Source organism: Juglans regia, chromosome 8, assembly GCF_001411555.2.
Source record: "Juglans regia cultivar Chandler chromosome 8, Walnut 2.0, whole genome shotgun sequence".
Classification (NCBI taxonomy): Eukaryota; Viridiplantae; Streptophyta; class Magnoliopsida; order Fagales; family Juglandaceae; genus Juglans; species Juglans regia.
This window is the reverse complement of record NC_049908.1, coordinates 27536486-27560115: the sequence shown is the minus strand read 5'-3', so window position 1 is coordinate 27560115 and position 23630 is coordinate 27536486. Positions and strand designations below refer to the sequence as shown.

Genomic DNA, 23630 nt, shown 5'->3' with positions numbered 1-23630 from the left:
CAAAGAAGGAAATGAGGGGCCAAAAGAGAGTGTTTTTGAGAATGAGGATTATACCTACACCAACTCTCTTCCTTAGATAAAACACATTCTTTTTAATGTAAATTGCTTTGAATGGATCCTTCTGTAGTGTGTACTCCATTCTAATAAAACTTTGTTTTTATTTAGATTGAGTAGTGCCGTCAATTGATTAAGACAATTAATCATATTCAAACTTTGTGTGACCTTATGTCTATAGTGGAGTCTACTGAAGCTGTTTCTCTATACCCACCAAATCATGACATCTCAGGAAGCGTATCCTGCTCTGATCACTCATCAAAGGGAGTGATCTTGCGTAGAAAGTGATAATATAAATTTCTAGTTTCTAACTATGTCAAGAAAATGAACTCAAAGTCTCTAATGCCATTGGGAAAATCTCATCCTGCAATCCCTATTTTCAATTTTCAAGAACTTCAAGTTTTAGAATAAGAAAATACTCTTTGATATAAAATGCACACGTGTAGAGATCTAGATTTCAGATGTGTGCAGGCTAGGAGGCATATTCACCATAACCATCATAATGTAATTTAATTATTTTAATAAGTTTTACATTTTTCTTTGAAACACAATCACATAGTTAGATACTGGAGAATGAAAACAATCAATCATATCCTATCTTGATGCAATCATGATTTGCTGAACATTAAAATTACAGCTTTTCTAATGAACGCAACTTCTATTATTCAAGAGTTGCAGTCTAATTGCAGGTGCAAAAAATCCTTCAAAAACTAATCAACTATCCAGAAAATTTTAGTGATCACAAGTCATTCTCTTGTGAATAATAATGCATGAAAAAGAAAAATTTCTGCACTTTCTTCCACTTCTTTGGATTGGTTCTAATTACAGGTACAAAAAATCCTTCAAAAACTAATCAACTACCCATAAAATTTTAATGATCTTGTGAATAATAATGCATTTAAAAGAAAAATTTATGCACTTTCTTCCACTAATGAATGGGGTTTCTTCATTTCTTTGGATTGGTTGTAATATGAGTCAAAGAGTAGGTGTTGTGGACGTAATAGTTTTTATATGCTAACTTTAATACATCACTAATAGGCCCCATAGAAAACAATCAATGACCAAAAATTTCTGAAAATCACAAACGTAGAATAACATTGAATTCCTGGGAGGAGAGAAACCACAGATCGATTCGTACAGAGAGAGAAATCAGGGTTGGGAACCACGGATCAATTCGCATAGAAAGAATGCCTGGGAGGAGAGAAACTGAACAAGAAGAAGAAGAGGGATGAAGTCGAGCAGGGGTAGAGAAACGTTAGGGTTTGGGTTCGTGGAGAGACGTCGAGCAGGAAGAACCAGAACATTAAATTTCAGAAGTCTCGAAATGCACTGTTTTGAAGTAAATAAAACGGTGCGTTTCTCTCCACGTCGGATGTTGTTCGCAGACAAGCCCGACTCGTGCCTAGCTTTAGACTTTTTCTAAATTTATATAAAAAAAATATATATAAATTTTAAGTGATCAATATACTGCTCTGGATTTATATATAATCTTATGAATATTTTTGTATATAAATTAATTGTATATAAATTGTAAATTATATATTATTATATTTAAAATTTTATATATAAGTTGTAAATAGGTTGTAAGCCTATCACAACTTGTTTACAATGCTCATGAACGGAGTTTTTTTATTTGATGCTCGTATTTATAATATTGTTGTCCTTGATCTTCACTTGGATATATATATATATATATATATATATATATTTATATATTTATATATAATATATATGTGTGTAGGGGGGAATTCTGAGTGCATGGTTTTTGGTTGGGTTTTGAGTCTTCCCATGGCTCATGAACAGTATTTTTTTTTATACTAGTATTTACCCTTTTTTTCTTCTTTTGCTTGGATGCGTGTTTTTGGTGCTTTTTTTTTTTTTTTGGAGTAGTATATATTTTTACTCTATGGGCAACATGAGTTTGTTATACAGACAATTTGCATTAATCATCTTGGTCACTTGTACCCTTTATCTTCATTCTAAATTTAACTGTTATTTAATGAAAAATAGTAATCTAATTATCTTAAATATAACTAGAATTTTCTTGTAAATTGTAATTACCAAGACTCAAACTCATATATATAGCTTTTTGGATAAAAAATCATGATGATCAGTAAAGCGAAGTCTCAAAAATGTTAGTTGTATGGCCAAGATCAAGCAAGCATGATAAAATTAGTTTTTGATATATATATATATATATAAATGAAATAAAAAATTATATAATACATATATGCAGGTAGGTGGGTGGTGATCCACACCCGGGCCCTGGCCACATACTAAATTTTATTAAAAAAAACTGCTTGCTCGTTTGCTTGATGTAAGGGTTGAGCAAGGGTGCCAAGTGGGCCGAGTGTGGGTGCCTACACAACACTCCTATATGACACAAGTTTATTGGATAAAAGTCCTCTAAGTGGTTTCTCCAACCTAAACTGAAGAGAATATTGTATTTACTCTGTTTTGACCAAACTCTCAAATTGACCTAGCAATAACTTAAAGTCACTATCAAGGGGTTAACTATTCATTGAACCAAGCTCAATGATTACAAATTTGCAAGATTTGTGAGACCAAACTAGTCAAAATAAAGTAGCCATAATTTCTTATGCTAACATTGGAAAGAAGACTCAATTCTATATGAATTCATGTTTTATGAAAATATTCAAATTCTAATGTTTACCAAGTTAAAATAGCTCAGCATTGGCGCAAATGGAAAACTAGACAAAGAATTTGCTTGACATTTGCTCAAGTTAAATATTGGACAGAGGGTCGCTTGACGTTGGTTTCGACATTGGCTCGAGCAAAAATAACATGGAACACGATTTCACTTGGATTTGAAGTCTCTAATGACCTAAAGAAGTCCTACCTATATATAGGTTATTACGCATGACTTCAAGGGCAAAGAGAGGCCCTAACAACTCCAATATTATCTTCATTGAGAGAAAAATTATGGCCACATATTGAATCCTCAAGATAATCTCTCATTGATTATTTTCACTATACCAAATCACAGACATGCCTACAATCACAAAATTGCCTTAAAATAATTTTCATTATACCAAACCATAGAAATTCCTGGTCACTGAAGTTTCAGTTTGAAGCAAAATAAGTTCTTACATCAAGTTGGTCCATATAAAAAAGACTAGAGATTTAACTCTAGAGACATTATGCGGTAGGAGGCAAATCGGTTGTTTGACGGGGTTGCAAGTAGGGTTTTTTGGAGGTACAAAGAGTTTGTAGTAGGAACAATTTGTAACAAAAGTAATCTATAGTTCATACCTTTAAGTTTGCTAGCCCTGAGTAGTTTTAGATTTTAAAGAAGCTCTTCAAATGATTTTGTAATTCGTTCCTAAAAAATTTAGATGGCTAAGTTATTGCTTACTTATATATAGGCAACTATTGTAGCTCATAACTAGATGACTTATACTTGACCATTCCAATGCATACCGATTTTAGATGGTGCAAGCATATGGCTAAGTCAATGTTAATACTCTTAGATAGATCTCCAACCAAATTCTCTTTATAAATTAACTGATCCTTTTTTGAGAAGAGAAATATGTTAGCCATAAAGAGATCTCACAAAAATAAACCCACAAAATGACGTGACTTAATGTACTACGTTAGATTGTAAAGTTACTTTTATTATAAAGTAGATCTAATGTATCATAAGAAGACCTGTTAGTTTGTGGATTTACTTTTGTATGATTTCTTTGTGGTTGTAGCACTTCTCTTTCAAAAGTGGGTAACACACACGTACAAGGCAAGTTCCATCCTTACTAGTCTTCAAGATAAATCTAGAAAAATTTTATCGCGTTAGATTTTTCTATGCAATGATAGTAGATTTTTCGAGATGATTGTGAATTGATAGTTTATGGGAAGAGAGAGGGAAATGTGTTACCGACTTTAACACCATTGCTCTCTTTGTTTTCTATGTTTACCAAGAACAAAACCCTATGGCACATGCTAAATATACTAAATTAGTGCTTAAGTGGGAAAATCACTACCTAAAACTCATGATCTTTCATTATTAGAAAAATAGATCTCTCGTTATTGTTGTTGTGTCAAATGTATCCCTACATAGATGCATGTGGTGTTATTTTAAAATATGAGTTCCAATCTCTACCACAGAACACAAGGTTTTTAACCAAGACTTTTCTGTTCAATGGCCAACACAAAAAAGGGGACGAGAAAAAAGAAAGAGAGAAAGAAATGAAATTCAATGGGAACGCAGTGTGAACAGACACAATGTAATAACCCAACCCAACCCACCCCTTTCCCCATTCTTTTTTTCCCCCACTTTCCCTTTCCCTTTCCCCACCCCCAAAATTCCCGTTACTTAAACCCCCCCTTCCCTTATTCTCTCACACCCCCTATATCTGATTCTCTCACAACCCCCACCTCTCTGGTTCTCTCTGTGTGTGTGTTTGATAATCTATTTATGTCTCTATTTCTATATTTTCCTCTCAATTCTTATCCTTGTAATGTACTAATCTCCACCCACAGCCACTACTCCATGCCATTTATCACCACCAATGATAATATTAGGTAAATTCTTCTTCCTCATTAGTAGTATATTTAATGAGTTTCGAATATGAGACTTGTTAAGATTTGAATTGTTGAGAACATATACTTAAATAATTATGTTATTGGAGTGTGTTGAAGATGAATTTAATGCTCAAGTGTTAGTGGCGGGTGTGTACAGTTTGGGGATGGTAAAATCTTGGAAGATTGAATCTTTGATCAATTTTTTTAACATGCCTAGATGTTTTCAAATTTGTCTAGGTTTCAACTAGACTTACTTTAGGGTAAATTAACAGATCTGAATTTTGGGTATTAGCTAGAATTAATCCATGTTTATGTCCGGTTATATGATTGAGTTTAGACCTTATTTTAGTGTAGAAGTTGATAGATTGTAATGGCCTTAAAATAGCTTCGATTGACCATTAGCGAAGGAATATCATCTGATTATTTTAACTAAAATTGAGGTAAGTGGCTCTTTAATGGGGTTTTTTTTTTTTTTTTTGCTAAAAGAACTGGTTGGTTTTGTTTGAAATTATGCACTTTGGTATCATATTTCAAACTTGTGTACACTTTGGATTTGTGCACAATTTTTTGCTATTTTGGCACTGCTTGTGGGAATTGCACAAATTTTGTAATAGTTGGAATGTTTGATGAATGTTATGTGGCTTATTAAATTTTGAAAATGTGAGTATGCTATTTATTCTTGAGCCCATGATATGAATGTCTTTGTGACATGTTTGATGCCCCTCATGGTGTGATGTCTTCGTGGCATGATATCTTTGTGGTATATTGATGCTCCTCGTGGCATGATATCTTTGTGGTATAATGGTAATTTCCCTATTATCATGTGCCGTTGAATATGATATTTGGCTGAATATATTGTTTGAGATAAAATTGTATTACTTACATTATATTTTTATTGGAAACTTATTCACTCTCTTATAGTCAAGAAAACTGACAACTCCCACACTCCCATTAAATTGCTACTTACTGAGCAAGTAGCATGTAACAAACTAGCCCAATGATTCTAAGGTCGAAATATTGATGATTTTTATTGGCCCTAAATTATATTTAATGGGCCATATTGAATACGCTCATGAGCGATAAGTCATTGAGATTGATTAGGAGTTTTAATTAGGCTCAATAACTAGGTTAAATCTCATTTATTATTTATTGAACAAGTTTGACTCATTTTAGAATTTAAAGATCAGTCATTAGAAAATTATTTCAATTTAAAATCAGTACTGATTGAAGTCTCCTATGTAGTCTCAGTCACTGTCAATTCTACATTGAATGGACTACTAGATTACTGCCATTACATGTATTAACCGATTCCAACTCGAACTCGTTGGCACTCTCTCCCAAATCTCTCTTAAATATCTTCCATTTTGTGTTATTTGGAAAAATCATAAGCCTTTGTATGTGCAGCATTTGAAATCGAGATACCCAGTTCAGCACTGTGCGTATCCCACGTTCACTACACCAATATTCGATTGCCTCATTTCTCTCACATCATCCCTCACGTTTTCTTTCCTCTTCCCTCTCACATGTGTTTTCTCTCCAAGTTCTCGGTTAATCTATTTCTCTCTCTAGCCAAGACCAAGCCTATGAAGGGAAGTCCGTAACAGCCTGCTAGAAATTCAATGGTGAAATTTTTATAGGGTCTAGGAACCTAGTAAAAGCTCCGTAAGTTTTCACAAATCGAGCAATCGCGTTGGTTTTGGTCTATTGGCATAATCAGTGTTATCACTCACTATGAGATCAAAAATACGTTTTTATTTATTTAAGATAGTTAGAAGAGTCAAAAAGGGGATACAACTTGTGCCATTAGACTTAAAGAAATATTTAAGATTTTATGGCACAATAAACTCATTTTTAGTTTTCGGACAAAACGTCAGTTCAAAAATGCATTTTGATTATTTCGAGGCATTTCGGATATGATTTTTTATAAAAGAATTGCTCTATTAGGTTAGTAGGTTTATTTAGGATCTTTCAGTGTAATGTTCATTTTTCACTTTTTTGAAGTGAATAGTAACCTTGATAGTAACACTAAGTGCAGTGTTTTCAAAAGCACAATGTAGAATATCCAAATTAGGTTAGAAAAGTTTTGTTTGGACACTTGGCAATATATTAGGCACACTTGGTGAATAGTATTGGACACTTGGCACTAAGAGGAACCATGAGATGGAAATGTGAATGAAATCAAAGTGTGAGATCATGTCACCTAAACAAAATACTATTTCATTCAATCATCCATATTGTGTCAAACCAAAGAAGGTTTCACCCTAGTGAAATCCTAAATAATTAGAATTCAATTGAAACCCCAAAAAGCTTGGAGGAAACAGAAATCCTAAATGGTTACCCCAAATCCCAAACTTGATTTCAAAACCCTAATAGATCCGATTTTTAGCATTGTTTTTAATCACTTGATTAAATCAATTTCATATGCTATTAATCCCTCAAATTCATGTTATGACATTAGTATTTCACCCTTTAAACCTTGGAAATTTGATTGGGCTATGAAAAATCTGATTTGGGCTTGATAGTATCTCAAGCCCTAACGAAACCCACTTTAAACCCCAAAATAAAGCCCATTCAGTTAAGGTCTATTAAGCCCACGAATTTTAGCCGCCTTGGCAAAGTTTGTTGAGGAAGTTTCCACCCACCCAAGGCTGACCACTCATTGCTCAAAGACAGCTTTCAAATAGTCCTTGTTGAGAAAACAAAGGCCACCTCCCGACAACCACCTACATGGCACCTCAAGGCCGCCCATACCATGGGCCATTTCCCCCTTGTTTTGGCCAAGAATTCCATCATTCAAATGGTACTCAAGACCTCACTTCACCCTTCAGTTTGTGTAAGAAGAGTGCAGACCATTCCCTTTCTCATTTTATCTCTTTTCCCACACGTTTTCTGGAGAGAAACTTAGAAGCTCTTCTGGGCAGTTTTCTGAGCCTATTTGCTTGAGTTTTTGAAACCATTGTAAGTGTTTTCTCATGATGTCTTCATGAAAGTTGTTACTCTTTGAGTCTAATTTCCTTGGTACATTTTTTGTTTGATTTCATGGCCTAGTTTCGGTCTAAAGTTGTTTTAACTACAGAAAGGTCATTCTAGGCGATAAACTGGATAGTGTTTTGTATTTTGGAGTTTTTGACCAAACTATTGGACATATCTTGGCCTGAAAGCTTTATGAAGTGTTGTTAACATGTTTGTATGAATTTTTGTTAAGGACTCATTGCATGAGAAAAGATTTTGTTAAAATATTTTCTCAGATCTAGAAAATTAGAAACTAGAAGTAGAAAAACAGTTTTTGTTTTAAGAAAATTTGAATCTTTTATGGTTTATTCTTACTCCAAGGACTTTGAATTTTTATTTGATCTTCCTAAACCTTTGATCTACTTGTTAGGATGTTGGTTTGAAGATTTGAGATGTTTATTTGTAAAGATATGATTTTTTATGTATAAGGATACTCTGTTAAATAAAAAAATATGAGGTTTTTGGATAGATCCATATTATGTTGATGGTTTGAAGTTTTTATCAAGATATGTTTCGGACCAAGTGTTTGATCAAATCAAAGTTGAGAGAAAATTATGTTTTTGTCTAAGTGTTGGTGTCGAGTACTTCAAGTGAGGTTTTGTGATTTGTGTTGACTTTTATGTGTTGATCCAAAGCATGTTAGTTCTTAGGAGTGTGTTATGAACATGTTAGAAGAAAGTTTTTAAGTTTTTGGAGTTCCTGGAAATATTTTTAAATAGAATCAAAACCTTGAGATTCAAGAGTTTGTGTTTTAGTTAAAAAGTTTGGATCTTCTATCTAAAAAGTTTTGTGTTTCTGTTAAGTCAATTTTTGTTGGTTGTGTTAAGCATACGTCTAAGTATAGGATGTGATTATCTATGTTACAATATTTTGGTTTAAGTATGAGTGTTGAAGTTGGATAAAATTTCAACAAAAATCAAAGAGAAAATGCTTAAGGGTGTTTCGGCCATAGTGTGTTTTTCACGATTATGATTTGTTTTAAATTTTTCTAATTAAATATTTTAGTTTAGGACAAAATTTATATAAGAAATGTAAATTTTAGTGATTTTTAAAGTTAGGATATAAAATTCTTAAGTTATGGGTAAAATGGTCATTTTCTCACTTTTGGAGGGTAAAATAGTAATTTTATTCTAAGTTAGCATTTTTCATGTTACTAAATTATTAGTGATAAAGTTTCTAACATTTAGAATCCTTACTTATAGTTTCTCGTGTTTCGTACTTTTCTCCCTAAACGCAACAATCATTGTAAGTTAGCTCCTAATTTACTATCGGATTACTATGTTTGTATGTGGCTAAGGGAACTGATGTTCATGTAATTTTGTTACCCTATATGCCATGTTACATCATATATGTTTGTTACTTAATACATTCTGCTACGAGATATTTATCTGTCACATAATATATTCTGTCACGCAACATTTATGTATTACATAATATGTTGTCATGTAATGTTATTTATTACACGTCATGCAATGTCACGTAATGTTATATGTTACATGTTATGCCAGGTCACGTAATATTGTCTGTTACATATTATGCCATGTCACGTACTGTTGTTTATTAAATGTTATATCATGTCATGTAATGTTGTTTGTTACATATTATATCATGTCACATAATGTTTGTTATATCATGTCAAGTAATTTTATCCATTACATGTTATGTATTGTTGTTTGTTTCATGTTACGTCAAGTCATGCATCTCACGTGCATCTCTCGAAATGGTAGCTTGTGTGCCAAGATCAGAAGGCACTACAAAAGATGATCGACTGGAGACAGTCGATTAAATAGCAATGGCACAATGCGGAGCTCATCGTTTCAATGTTCCAATTTATAAATAGTAATATAACATCCTTGACTATGTGCAAACTACTCAATGGATTAGCCTAGTAGATACTTTAGTTTCTACTTGTACTTATGGAGCTCTGTCTCCCATACCTTTGAGCTTACAGACCTCTTAGATTTATGTTGTAATCACGAACATCTGTCATTTTAATGTTTATATGTTTCAAGTTATTGGGATATTATTTGTTTGGTGCATAGTATTATCTGCTACAAATATTGCATATTACTATATGCATGTTAGGAATATTGTATCTTTAATTATCATGAAAGGGAGCAGGTAACCTTGTGTTGCATGTCCTAACGTTTTAGATGTCCATCTGATCCCAAGCGGAATCTAGGGGTGTCACAAAATCAATCGCGCCCCAAAAATATCGGATTAACGCTATAAGGTAAGTAGTTTGATTTAAATTAGGATTAACATATGTTAGCTAGTTATATATATTATTATTAAAGCTAGTTCTCTAGAAGCCAACGTTTATGTACCATGCATGTCATGTTATCTACAAGTGTGCCATTCATCATAATTCATGATCATGTTTCATTATGCATATTATAGTTATGTATGTATTATGCATCTCACATTGCATAAGACATGTAAACTTTCATAAAATCAAGTATAAGATAAAGATCAGATTTATCAAATGTCCATTCAGATACTTGGTACCAATGCAGTCAGGGTGGATATGCAAGCCACAGACTCAAGTGTGGTCCATTATAATATTTTATTAGATCAAATCATTGATTCTCCTTGTGGCCACAAGATGTGGGACCGGTGCACAAACTTACACATAAGGTTAACTGTGTTGGCCAGTAAAACAAGTCAATTAATCTAGATAAGTCAGATAATTCAGTTCAATCAGATCAATCAATATACCATAAATATTTCTAAGTCATGCATATCAACAACATATTTATAAACAATCATGATTTTAATTCTTAGCATGAAATATTTTATGAAAAACTTGATCTTATTTATGTTATGATGAGTTTCTTATTTAATCTTTGACTCATTTTAGTTTGTTTTTTATAAATATATTTGAGAATATTTATGAAAGTAGAGCTATAGGACGAGACTTAGTCTATGGAGGCGTGATAGTGGCTAAAATCAAATACAAAGATTTGAAGTTATGATTTTTATAGCACAAACTTTGAAAAATCTTTAATAAATGCTTCCACATACTCTCATTTATGCTTTCAGTATTTTAATACAAACCAGCTCTATTTATTATAAGAAATCTTTGTACTTAGCATTTCTTTTAAAATAAAAGAAAATATTTTTTAGTCAGGGTTAATAGTAACATTCCAGCTCTCTCAGATCTCTAAAAATGACTTTATTAATAGCTGTGGAGAGCAAGGTGTTACATAGTAGCTCACTATTTCATTTCACACATTTTTTAAAGTCGTAGAAAGTTTCTATTTTTGATATGATAGTTTTTGAGGCAAAGACTCTAGATTAGACTTGGTTTAGGCAATTAAGGTTGGAAGTTTTTGAACTTGATAGTTTTCTTACTTGAAAATGATTTTAGCTGTATACAAAATTTCCTTAGTCATCTTAGTTACTTTTACAGTTTTCTCGGGTTATCTATATAATGGTTATAGCCGAACTTGCAAATGGATTTTTGAGAAATATTATATTATATTTGTGAATAATTTGGAGTTAGTGTATTTGATATATATATATATATATATATATATATATTTGTAAACAATTAAAAATATAACCGAAACTTTATCCGTTTATGATTTTGGATTTGGGGCGTTACACACAAAGCAGCACCTTGGCAGGTTGGTTCATGGACATGCGTATTCTATTTTATTTGGAATCTGCCAGTCAATTAATATATAAGCCCCGTACATATATCTTCAGCTTGACCAGCATACAAGTACGCTTCTTACGGAATGACAACGAATTTGCATATTACTACACTGACTAACATATTACTTGCAAACAAAAGGCTTGCAGTTGGCCATGGACAACCTCTACCTTTCCAGCCTCTATAGAAAGAGCAAGACGCTTACCTCCGCAGGAAGTTCAGCCGTCCTACAAAATATGCAAACATGGAAGCAAAAACAAGGGGGAAAGCCATGAGAACAACCGCCACAACAGCCAAGCGATCATGGTGAAACCCAAAGTAATCTTCTAAGAAGGTAGCCACTGTTTTTGTTTCTCCGAATACCATGATGGCCTTATTTATATCTCCATATTGTGAAGTGAGCATACCATTCAGCGACCAGGATGTGGGTGTCAGATAATATAACCAGATCCACCACTTTGGAATTTTCTGTAAGAATAAGACAATCCGGTCAGTTTAACTGTATGTATTGTTCATAACTTGAAGACTCCACGGTGTACAATATAGATGAGTTTTGAGTGCTTTTATCAGCTTACCGGTTCAGGCATCAGAAAACCAGAAAACAGGTTGAATAATGTGTAAAAGGCTGAGCACAAAATTGCAGCTACCATGAAGTTTGGCGTCAATGACACGACTAGCATTCCCAGATAATTGAAGTACAGCAATGAACAAAATATTGCATAGAAGTACCAGAAAACCTTATAAGCCGACCCATAATATCCAATCATTGGATATGAGATTGTCACAAATAACGCAGTTTCGATGAACAGATAGGGGATTTCCACTATCACCTACAATATCAGTATCCCCAATTATATAAGTTGAAAATAATGGCTAAACAAGAGCCCCCTAATCAAGACCTTAGATTCCACCAATTTTGTTTTCAGAGATCAAATGGTGATAGTAGGCCACACAAGTAGAATTTACAGGTAGAGAATCATACCTGTGCAAGTGAATGAGCCCATGAAGAGTACATCCCGGCAAATCTTTCCCGGTACATAACATTTCTCTCTGCTGCTATATATGGAAGGACTGTCGTGCAATTATTTATGCCCAAGAAGATAACAGTAGCGTACATTGAACCAAAAATATTGAATAGGTTCTGCTGGTTGTTTCTAACAGAAAAAGAAAAAAAAAACGCAGCATTTAGTTCTTTGCAATACACCTAAAATATGCACCTTACAGAAAAAGGCATATATCTGACGGATGGAATGCTTTGTCTTAAGCAAAGGAGAGACATACAGCTGAATTTAGTCAAGTTATACAGACTAGCAATTTCTAATGTAATATAGATTCTGCCAAAAGGCGAAAAAGTAGAAAACGATAAATAACTAAAACTTACAATTTTTTTCCTTGGTTCCAATATAGCGCTCCAAAAATTAAAGCAGTTACAAGTGTATGCACCATACGAGTCAAGTTGTATGCAGGATTCCTCCAATAAGTCAAATGTTGTTTCCATAGGCAGGATTTGACTTGTCCCCAACCATTTTGAGAAAAGCGGGACACAAAATGCAGATCTGTTGAACCAGGAGGTGGGCTACTCATCTGCCTTACAAGTTCTTTGTTGTTCCTGAAAATGGGATAATAGAGGTTGTCATGTTTGTATAAAGAATGCAATACAGGTCATATGACCATGATCTGTTTCCACACAATAGATGAACTTGTAACAACACAAGGTCCAAGCCACATCTAAACCTATATATAATGCAAAATGACTAATCAAATTACAATTGGAGTCCTTGAATCAAATGGCCAAGAACTCCTCATTACAATCATGCCCCTTTAAATTGTTAATGTCCTCCTCAGGTCAAGTCTCACATTTCTAGTAGGATTTGGCTCTGATACTATTTGTAATGACCTAAGACCGAAGCCACATCTAAGCCTATACTCCAAAAGGGCTGGTTAAATTTAGAATTGGAGTCCTTAGAATTTGTAAAATGGAAAGAATTTCTCCTTGTCAAGCAATGAAGAATTCCTCTGGTGAGTTGAAGTTACAATTTTGAAACAGCTATGCATTACGTGACATCAGACAACATCAAAACCCAGTACAGTTCTAACTGAAGAAATCAGCTCACTCATATAGGGGAGATTCCATATATTTCTGGGCAAAGTCTACACCATGTTCAACCTCTGAAGATGTCGAAGTGACCTCTAACATCCACGTTGATGGGTTGTAATTTTCTCTAATCTTTGGAACTCTCGGAATACCCTGTCAGAATAAAACTTAATTATCAATGTAACATCTTAAAACAAGTGGTACTACTATACAAGAAATGGATGCAGAAAAGATCCCTAAGATATGTGTATTGTTACCGCAAATAGCAAGCTAACCTCAAAATATTCTATAACCCGACTTGAATGCTGTCCTAATGGTCCAGAGTATATCATGCGCCCACCAGTTTTTAGAAGGATCAACTGTAAAAGCAAAAGGGGAATGTGACATATTACTCTTGAAGATTTGTTAACAAGGAACTTGATTCCTAGGATTGAATCTTGTCCAACACCAGTTCTGATATCATTTTGTCTGGGAGTAGGCTGGATGCAACATATCTTACATACTTTTCTTCATTGCAGCCGTCAAACCTAAATGCTCTTACTTTATTTCTTCAGTAGCCATGCATGTGCTACTGAGTTAGTAAGATAAACAGCACTTCTTGGAGAAGTAAATACTTCCTTGGTATATTCCATGGATAAATTTACTTCAAAATTTAAAAAAAAAATAAAAATAATACCTCATCAAATGTTTCAAATATGTGAATGCTAGGTTGGTGGATGGTACAAACAATTGTTCTTCCCGTATCAGCTACATTCTTCACCGCTCGCATGACAATTGCAGCTGCTCTTGCATCCAAACTTGTTGTCGGTTCATCCATGAAGATGATAGAGGGGTTAGCAACAAGCTCCACGGCTATTGTAAGCCGCTTACGTTGCTCATTTGATAGACCGGTAGCCCCAGGTATACCTACTAATGCATCCTTTATTTCATCAAGCTCAATGGTCTCAAGGACTTCATCCACAAACGCCTGCAAGACATCACACGAAAGCTTTAACAAACCATTATATTATCTCAACAATGAATATAAATTCCAAACCTTTGGACTTAATGTCAGTGATTGTGATCTTACGGCTTTAGTTTTTTGGTCTACTTCAGCAGACAAGCGCAGCCAAGCAGAAAATATGACTGATTCCTCTACAGTTAGTTGAGGAGAATGTATATCAGTTTGTTCACAGTAACCCGATATCCTAGCAAAGGTTGCTTGAACCTTGGGATACCCTCCAATCTTTATTTGCCCTTCAATATAACCACTGGTCTTTCTTCCAGCTAGAACATCCAGAAGAGTTGTTTTGCCAGCTCCACTGACACCCATCAAAGCTGTTAGAACACCAGGCCTCAATGCGCCGGTAACATCCGAAAGAAGTTGAAGTCTTTTGTTTGTGAATCCCTGTTCTCTCATTTCCTGAGAGCCAGAAATGAAATAGGAAAGAAAATTACAGGAATGGATATAATGTTGTGAATGATTATCAATCCAGTAACCACAAAGGACATAACATAAAATTAAATGTGATTACCAGTGGGGTGTCAACATAGTATTGCACATCTTCAAACACTATCGTTAGGGGTGTAAGAGGTAAGACCATCCTACCTATTATTGGAAAAAGAGGCTCATTAAAAGCTGGATAAATACATTTAAAGAAAATAAAGAGGTAATGATCTGAATAACAATCCGAAGATTGAGAAAATTTATCTAACCTTTTTTCGGTCCTATATTAGCCTGTAGATGAGAATTTTTGGACTTTTCATCCAAATGGTCCCCATCATGTGAATCGTCACTTCCAGGTTCTTTGGAGAGCATTTCATTCGAAATAATAACACGAGATGATCCAGGAGCTGAATGTTAATCAAATGTCGACAAATCAGCATCTATTGTTGCAATGCTGTTTCAAGTTGAAATAAAACAACAGCAAAGAACTTACACTTCAAGTAACTTAACGCCAAGATATATCCAATGTTGAATACTATTGTAAATCCAAATAAGGCTCCAAGTGATATCCAAAAAAGATAACCATCAAAGTCTAGTCCACGGCTTTCAAGTATTTCTTGCCCTATCGTAGTGTTTGCCGATGTCATCTATAGATAAGAAAGGAAAGCAGACTTAGCTGGAACATCTGTTTCTCCCAGCCGTTAAAGTCATAATTAATTACAGGAATAAAACAGCATTATCAGGCTAGTACCAGAAGTATTGGAGTATAGGTCATACAACTGAAATTGATTGTGTAATTACAAGTGTTATCCAAGCATTCAGTACTCCAGTTATTGGTGTATGGATTAAGGTGGAACTTAAAACTTCACCTAAGATTCATTTAGCTGGACATTGGCGATCAGTAGAAAGATATTGCACTGCGGTGAAAGATATGGAGTGAAATGCTACTGAATTTCCAGTGTTAGAAGATATAAATAAATGAAAAACACCAAACAGGATGTAGAGTTGATAGTAGTAACTTACTGGATAATTCTCTAAAAGGTTAAAACAGGCAAAAAGTGGGCGGATAGATTTAGTGACGACAGATTTGAACTTGAATAATCTAACAGAAAGCTGGGCTAAAATTACGAAGCCAGAAGTAATGCTGTGGGAGTCTCACCTTTTGCCATCTTGGGGCAAGAAACTCATTTAAAGAAAGCCCTATCTCTCCATATGTCATGGGTGAAACCCAAAAAGCCCACCTCAACCAGACAGGTATGGAAGCTGCAGCAGAACAGCTAAGCTTGTCATTTCAATTGATTATCTTAGAATGAGATTTGGCAAAAGGAGATATTGAAACCTTACATTTATTAATAACGAAGCCACCGAATAACAGTACAAAAAATATTGCAAAACTACCAGCTGTAAAAGATGCATTATTTGTCTGGAAGACGGAGGCCAGAAAACGGAACATGGACATTGAAGATAGGTGCACCGCAAAAAGTAGAACGAACTGGCGGAAGAACCTGAAACAGCAGCAAATGAACCAAGGGTCACAATTAACAGAATTTGGCACCGCTGCTGCCCTCAACATTCCTGATGTACTTAAGTATATCGTAAAGGTTCGATTAAAGAAAATTTAAAAAAAAAAAAAAGGCTTAAGCAAAAGAAGATGCTGTCTTGAGGCTCTAGCGTTTGAAAAGTTCTGGATATAAATTTGGAAATTCATGAACCAAAACAAGGCAAAATTAACAAATATCAACAAATTTCATGTCAAACTCACCTCTGGGCCTCAGGAGTGTATCCAATGACATAATACGTAGAACACGTCCAAACCAGAGATTCCACAAATGAAAGAGGGATCTTTAGTATGCTTGCTGGAATGGCATAAGCCCAAGCTGGGTAAAAATAAAATGCTTTCTGTTTGTAGAATACTTCAAGTCTTTGAATTGTCATGGATATCTCTGGGATACCATCAACAAGAAAGATGACAAGAGCATAGAACAGGGCACCCATGTAGTAATTTGCATGATAAACATCAATATCCATGCGAGACCGCAAAAACACAGTCATTGTTATACATGCAATGATAATCAGCTGCAGATAGAAAAAACCAAAACATGTTTCAGTTTTCGCAGGGCTTTGGAAAACTAAACAAAGAATAAAGATGAAACAGGAAGAATGAGCATAGGTTTTAACGCTCCCACACCAGGAAAAGTAATGATAGTAGGATCAAGGAACATCAGCATAAGTACAAATTTTAACCTGACTTGTTTTGAATATGTAGATAAAAGAATTCCTTTTCATGAGAAGGAGTTCCCTTGAAGCGCAAGCTCTAAAAAGATCCCATTTAGAAAGGGAATACCGACTAAAGGAAAGAGCACTCTGATGGCTTTGGGACTTATCATATGGCTCTGAGAGCTCCTCTTCCAGCTTCTTTCCATATGGAGACTCTTTGAACTTCCTAGAGAACAAATCGACAGGAATGTAACTGTGAGGTACTTCCGTGTGATACCAGTACTGTGCTTGATCTTTCCTTGAGATTACCTGTATAAACATAGGGTGAAATAGTTTTTTTAAAGAGAGGAGCTTGAAAAGAAAACAAATATAAGCTGAAATGCACTTACCTCCTGGATAAAATCAGCAATCCCTTTCCTCGCCGGACATCTGAAACCACAATCCTCAAAAAACTCTAGAACATAATCACGTGGTCCATGATACACAATCTTTCCCTCTGACATCAAAATGAGGTCATCAAAAAGATCAAATGTCTCTGGGGCTGGCTGAAGAAGGGAAACCAGTAATGTAACATCTGTAATATGCACTAGCTGCTGAAGACAAGTAACAATTTGAAAGGCAGTTGAACTGTCTAAGCCATTTGTGATCTCATCCATAAACAGAGCTTTTGTAGGACCTACAATCATCTCCCCTGCAAAATTGAAGTCCAATTCCTTATAGTCATAATCTAACCAGGTATTGGGAGTTAGTTCTCTCGTTAAAACCAGCTAAGGTTATTTTTTTCACTCAGATTACCTGTAGTCAATCTCTTTTTCTGACCGCCAGAGATACCTCTTCTCATAGCATCTCCAACTAGAGTGTCAGCGCAGATATCAAGTCCAATGATCTGAGAACTCAAGGCAGCAATAGAAATAAATTGGTAAGGTATTCATCCATTTACAAATTACAGGGTATAGGTTTTCTGTCAGCTTTGTTGAAAGAGAATGACCTTTAGTATGTAGTCTGTTTGAAGGGTTCTTTTTAGTCCTTCCACAGAAATCGCCTGCCAAACAAATACAGTCAATATTACAACAAAAATCCTCAAGAAAACCATCAATAAGTAGAAACAAAAGAAACAAAGTGTGACCAAAATAAAATATCTTATTTCATTCCATAAGTAATAATACCCACAGTGTGACCAAAATCTTTTATATGCTAAATCTTTCGCAGTGGCTGTGATTAACGCACATACAACAGAGAATTGTCCTATGAGTAAGAGGATTCAGCTTCAATGATTTTGTCAGTGATGGTTCTCATTATCTTAAGTTTTCCATCATTTTATCAAAGAACAAAAAATCGCATATGGTCTGGATGGGATTTTTTCCCAAGTTTCTGTCAAAATCGAAAATTTCAACAACTTTAACTAGTTTCATGTAGCCAAATCAGTTGGCATACAGCAGTATAGATTATTTCATAAACAAGGAAAGAAGAAGATTAGAGATGAAACCGTTACCTTCATGTAAGTGTCTATGTCTGGATCGGGAACAACTCCGGCTTCCTTCTCTCTTTTACTGACTTCCATCAAAACATCTGAATTAGTCCGAAAACAAATGTCGCTGTCATTATCCAAGTGTTGGGGGTTTATACTTAATAAGGCAGTACTTATTAATAAATCATCTTCCCAGTTGAACTCTAAGGAAAACTTACCTGTTCGGCTTCCAACACCCATACAACGAGCTGAAAAGTCCAGTATTTCCCTCACGGTCATGTCAGGAATGTGCACGTCATTTTGGCTGATATAAGCCGAAGTCTTTTGGGGGACAAACTCTTCTAGCTTGTATCCATTGTAAGAAATTTCCCCAGTAATCTATTAGGCAAAACAGAAAGTTTATACATAAATTTGAAAGACTACAAATGTGAAAGATTAGCAATCAACCAAAAACTTGGTAACACTTATTATATACTACATCAAACAAGGAGATATACCTATAATTATATATACAAAATTATCTGCATCGATTGGTTTGATCTTTCTTGATTTTTTTTTTTTTTTCCTATCAACATTCTGCTGATTTACGTTTCAAGTTATAGTTTCAAACTAGATTCCCATTAATGAGCGTACATTGCCCTCATCAGGTTGACAATATAAATGCATTCTTCATGTAATATGGAGGAAGTACAAAACCTTGAGAGATTCGTCTAGATTCCCGGACAGGGCCTTTAAAAGGGACGTCTTTCCGCAACCTGGGGGGCCAAGCAGCAGAGTTATCCTGCAGAAAAGGTCAGGCCATGTGAATACGTCTCCGGCCTCATATCACCCAAACGTTTGGAATCCTCTCTATAGAAAGATTTCTGTGTAGAAGTTATCAAAATTGAAATGGAAGTATTAAAATTGAAGACCATTAAAAAAAAAAAAAAAAAGAAAGAAAGAAAGAAGATATTCAAGTTCCAACTGATCATAAACTCGTATTTTGAGACACTCGAGAGGTGAACATTTCGTTGAATGTGGGGATACCACTAGGTGATGAGGAATCACAACGTGATAATATTCCTGTGTGAAGTTTCTGCTTTGAATTAGCAACTCCATGGAACAAAGCATGGCGATCCAATATCCAACGCACAGTCTTCAGAGAGTCCCTCCCTAATACAGACCTAAATCTTTGAAACAGATACAAACTTCATTTGGGGAAAGACATCATTTGAGCTAATAGTTCATTTCATTATCAGGAAATCTTCATTAGGACCTCCAACGCTCTGGAATTTTATATATTCTTCACAGTTATCCAAAGAGCTTTGTCATGGAGATTATTCGACAGCAAGAAACAACATTTCATCAAAACACACCGGCGAGAAATTAAAGAATCGTGAGAAGGGTACAGGAAAACAAAAAATTGATTACATCCTCGAACTTAAAATATGTCTAATTTTGGAGAAATTAACCAAATAATAATAATAATAATTGAAAGCTTTATATATATATATATATATATATATATATATATGAAAAAATATGTGCATAAGCCGGAAGCCTCAGCACACTCAACGTATTGAGTGAAAAAAAAATATATATATATGAGGTGTGCTGCAGCTACCGGCTGATGCGCAGCATACCTCCTATTCATCATCCTCAATGCTCACACTGCACACTATAAATAACTTTTTTTTTATTTATAAAATATATAGTGTATGAACGATGAGTAGATTAAATTAATTAGTTAAAAAAATAAAATAAAAATAACCATAATGTGTGAGAAATTAAAATGATGAGTAACAATATTAAAAAAATAACCATCTACTACATTAATTAAGATAAAAATATTGATGTTTTAATTATTATTTATTTTTTAAGAACAATAAACTTTATCACAAGTCTTGTAATTGCACAACAGAATTCTAGCAAAAATATTATCACCATTAAAAACTTGAGTTGATTAAAATAGAATAAGAATGTAGTGTATAACATTACTCTTTATTAAAATATAAAATTGAAATTATTAAAATGAATTCAGGACAGTTGACTTAGATCCTAATCAAAGCTGTATAGACTATAGCAACCTTCCCGGCTTTATGATACTACTAACGTCATGGATGAGGCTTATCTTGGCTTGATGTGGCTTTGCACCCGGCAGCTTTGCGTAGAACTGTTGAGGACCAAAAATTAATTAATTAATTAATTAATTGACTTCTATAATATTAAATACTAAAACAAATATTAATGCAGACGGCAACAGAAATATTATTACATAAAATGATAATATCTTATTCTACAAGAAATAAAAATATATAAAAAATTTATTTAAAATTTCTACAAATTATTTTTTAAGAAAATATTATCAAAAAGTCATTTTTTATGCATTTAGACATGCAAGCATATACATAGGGTTACCTAGAATAATCATATATATACGACACATTGTATAACATATTATATAATAATATTATAAAATAAGAATATTTTTATAAAATGATATTATTTTTATAAGATGTTTTACAAAAATACCGCTCATTTAAAACATTCTATTAAGTACGTGCCAACCATGTTTAAAATCCCAGGAACTCGAATTACTTACGCTGGAGATGGTGCTTTGAAGAGAATTCCATAGGGTTGGAAGGGCCTTGCCATGCACCACCTCGCACTCAGCTTCAACACGCAGATTTCTGCACCTTACTTCTACAGTAGGCAACTTTACACCAACCCTACAAAACGATATATATTTATGCCAGCCCGGCCGGCCGTAAAGCCGTAAATGAACTGAAATTTGATTCGGATAAACTCGATTTAAGCTTAGTTCATTTCATAAATGAATTAAGTATTTCTAACTTTATCGTGACAATATTATAATTAATATTTAGTAAGATATATATATATATATATATACTGATAACAATTATTTATTAAAGAGTACTGTGTATCGATCCAATATATTCACTACAAGAAAAATAGACTTTTGTGATCAATTTATTGCAATTAAAAGATTATTCGCAACTAATTTTAATTGTAAATATATAGTCATTTCACTGGAATTAATTAGTCGTAAATAAGTAATTTTCTTATAGTGATTCATGAATATATGTCAAAAATTGTGTTCTATGTATATGACTATGCATGGTAGTACTCATTCCATTCACATTCATGATGCTACACAAATGTGCATGTTTGCGTTTAGAGATGCAAGATCACACCTATGCATGATTTTTAGGAGGAATTTTGAGAGAGAGAGAGAGAGTAAAGGGTCGGCTTACTTGTCTATTCGGTTTCTAATTTTTTGCAACAAGCGATGATTGTCATTCTCAATCTGTTTGATGAGCTTCTCTACAAACACATGCCGTTCTAGAGCCCCAAGCTTCGTAACATCAATCACTTGTTTCCCTTTCTTTTCAACAGCACCACCACCACCACCATTAACAGCATCAGCATCCTTATCAAATAGAGAAGATCTAAGCCGCTCAAACGTAGGTAATCTCTCAATTTCAGCCCATTGTAATGCATATTCAACATCACCATCTCCCTTTGTAGAACTCAATCCTGAAGTACTACTTCGAAAACTTGAGGTATGCCGTTGAAAAGATGATCTGATGCTTCTTCCTATCTCTGCCAACTCAATTCTCAGTGACTCTATCTCATCTGTACTAACTATCTGAGCCATGTTTTTTTTCCTGAACTTGGAGAACTTCAACTTGCAGAGGTATATAGTATATACATACACACATATATATATATATATATATATATCAAGACAAGCAAGACTATGCTTAGGTACGGACTATTTCATTGATGAAGCAAGGATGATGCATGTAGTACTCTAATCATGTTCTTGATAGCCAAGCTAATTTAAAATATTGCTGGGTATTAAATATAGCACGACTTTACTAGAGAGATATGCTTCTGTTGTTGATCAATTCAAGCCAATTTCTGATTGATCGCGATAAAGGATGATGCATGCACTGATCTTCATGTTCTTGGCAGCCAAGCAATTAAGTTGAAAAATATTGCTGGGTATTAAATATAGCGCATGACTTTACTTGAGAGAGAGAGAGAGAGAGAGAGATTCATGATCTGTTGCATGTTATTCAAGCTTAACCAAAATAAATCCTTTTTAATGTTCAGAGCATATATAACTTATCTTTTTTATGTTAAAATAATCTCTCTCTCTCTCTCTCTCTACATATATATGTATATATATAAATGGTTTTACGAACAAATGCGTGGAGACAATTAATTCGTCCCTGCTTAATATATATATATTTAATGGAAGATTTTTTGTTTTTTTACATGATCAACTTACCGATATCTAAGCATCAATAACCACTTATATAAAGTCATCCCCAGGAAATTAACTTCGGGAAATGCCAAGTGTTCTAACAGTGGGTTTCGATCATGGGTCCAGAAATTTTTTATTTTATTTAATAATTAAAAAATTATTTTTTTAATGATATTGTAAATTTTTTTTTAAATATTTTAAATAATTAAAAAACAATTCTTCTACAGCAGTCAATTTGGGGGACACCTTGCGCACCCTGACATGGCCTTCAAAAAATAAAACAATAGAATTGAACAAAAAAGGCTGAAAGGAAAAGAATCACGATTCACGAAGAAGCTTAGTATTGATTTCCCGCTCAATACGAACCAGTGCACTTACTTTGGCCCGTCTCCTCTCCAAACGTCTCGCATGTCTACTGCGAACCACGAAGAAGGTTCAGCTTGCTTTCCCACTCACAAACCAATGCACCATTTCTCTTGGTTTCCCCCACTACCAAAATAAGCTTCAACATCTTTAATGTATATTCTTGCACCTCCTACAAGTCGATCCCTATGGTCATAAATATCATCTATTCATATTCATATGATTTTTCTTTTCAGCCCATATGAAGTTCATATAGTAATCACACAAAACCTGCCCTTTGTCTAGTAGCTATTCAGTTTCTAGTGAAGTCACCACAAAGTATTTCTCTATCAGAACAAAAGGTTCAAAAGTTTCTGGAATGCATCGTTTTTCTATCCGTAAACAACACAATGCTCTTTGATTTTTTCTCACCAAAGCGAAGGAAAACCGCAATCCAGTTGCCTCGAGTATTAGTCATCATCAAGCTAGTATAGAAACAAGGCAGATTTTGAACTTCCATAAATCTAATATAACCCTGTGAACATA

General features: G+C 34.2%; 1 protein-coding gene across 1 annotated transcript; it reads right to left on the bottom strand.

Annotated features, from left to right (window-relative positions):
• Positions 1–11167: 11167 nt before the first annotated feature.
• LOC109009354 (ABC transporter G family member 37-like) lies at positions 11168–22127 on the bottom strand. The gene is made up of 22 exons (XM_035692840.1): positions 21724–22127; positions 19166–19295; positions 18688–18847; positions 18494–18570; positions 17990–18043; positions 17797–17887; positions 17391–17692; positions 17029–17310; positions 16547–16860; positions 16129–16289; positions 15944–16047; positions 15278–15431; positions 15054–15191; positions 14873–14946; positions 14428–14760; positions 14035–14325; positions 13634–13717; positions 13378–13511; positions 12645–12872; positions 12246–12417; positions 11839–12093; positions 11168–11731 (listed from the first exon to the last, which is right to left on the bottom strand). Exons 1-22 carry the CDS (start codon positions 22125–22127, stop codon positions 11465–11467), a joined length of 4209 nt encoding a protein of 1402 aa, XP_035548733.1. The 3' UTR covers positions 11168–11464.
• Positions 22128–23630: the final 1503 nt, after the last annotated feature.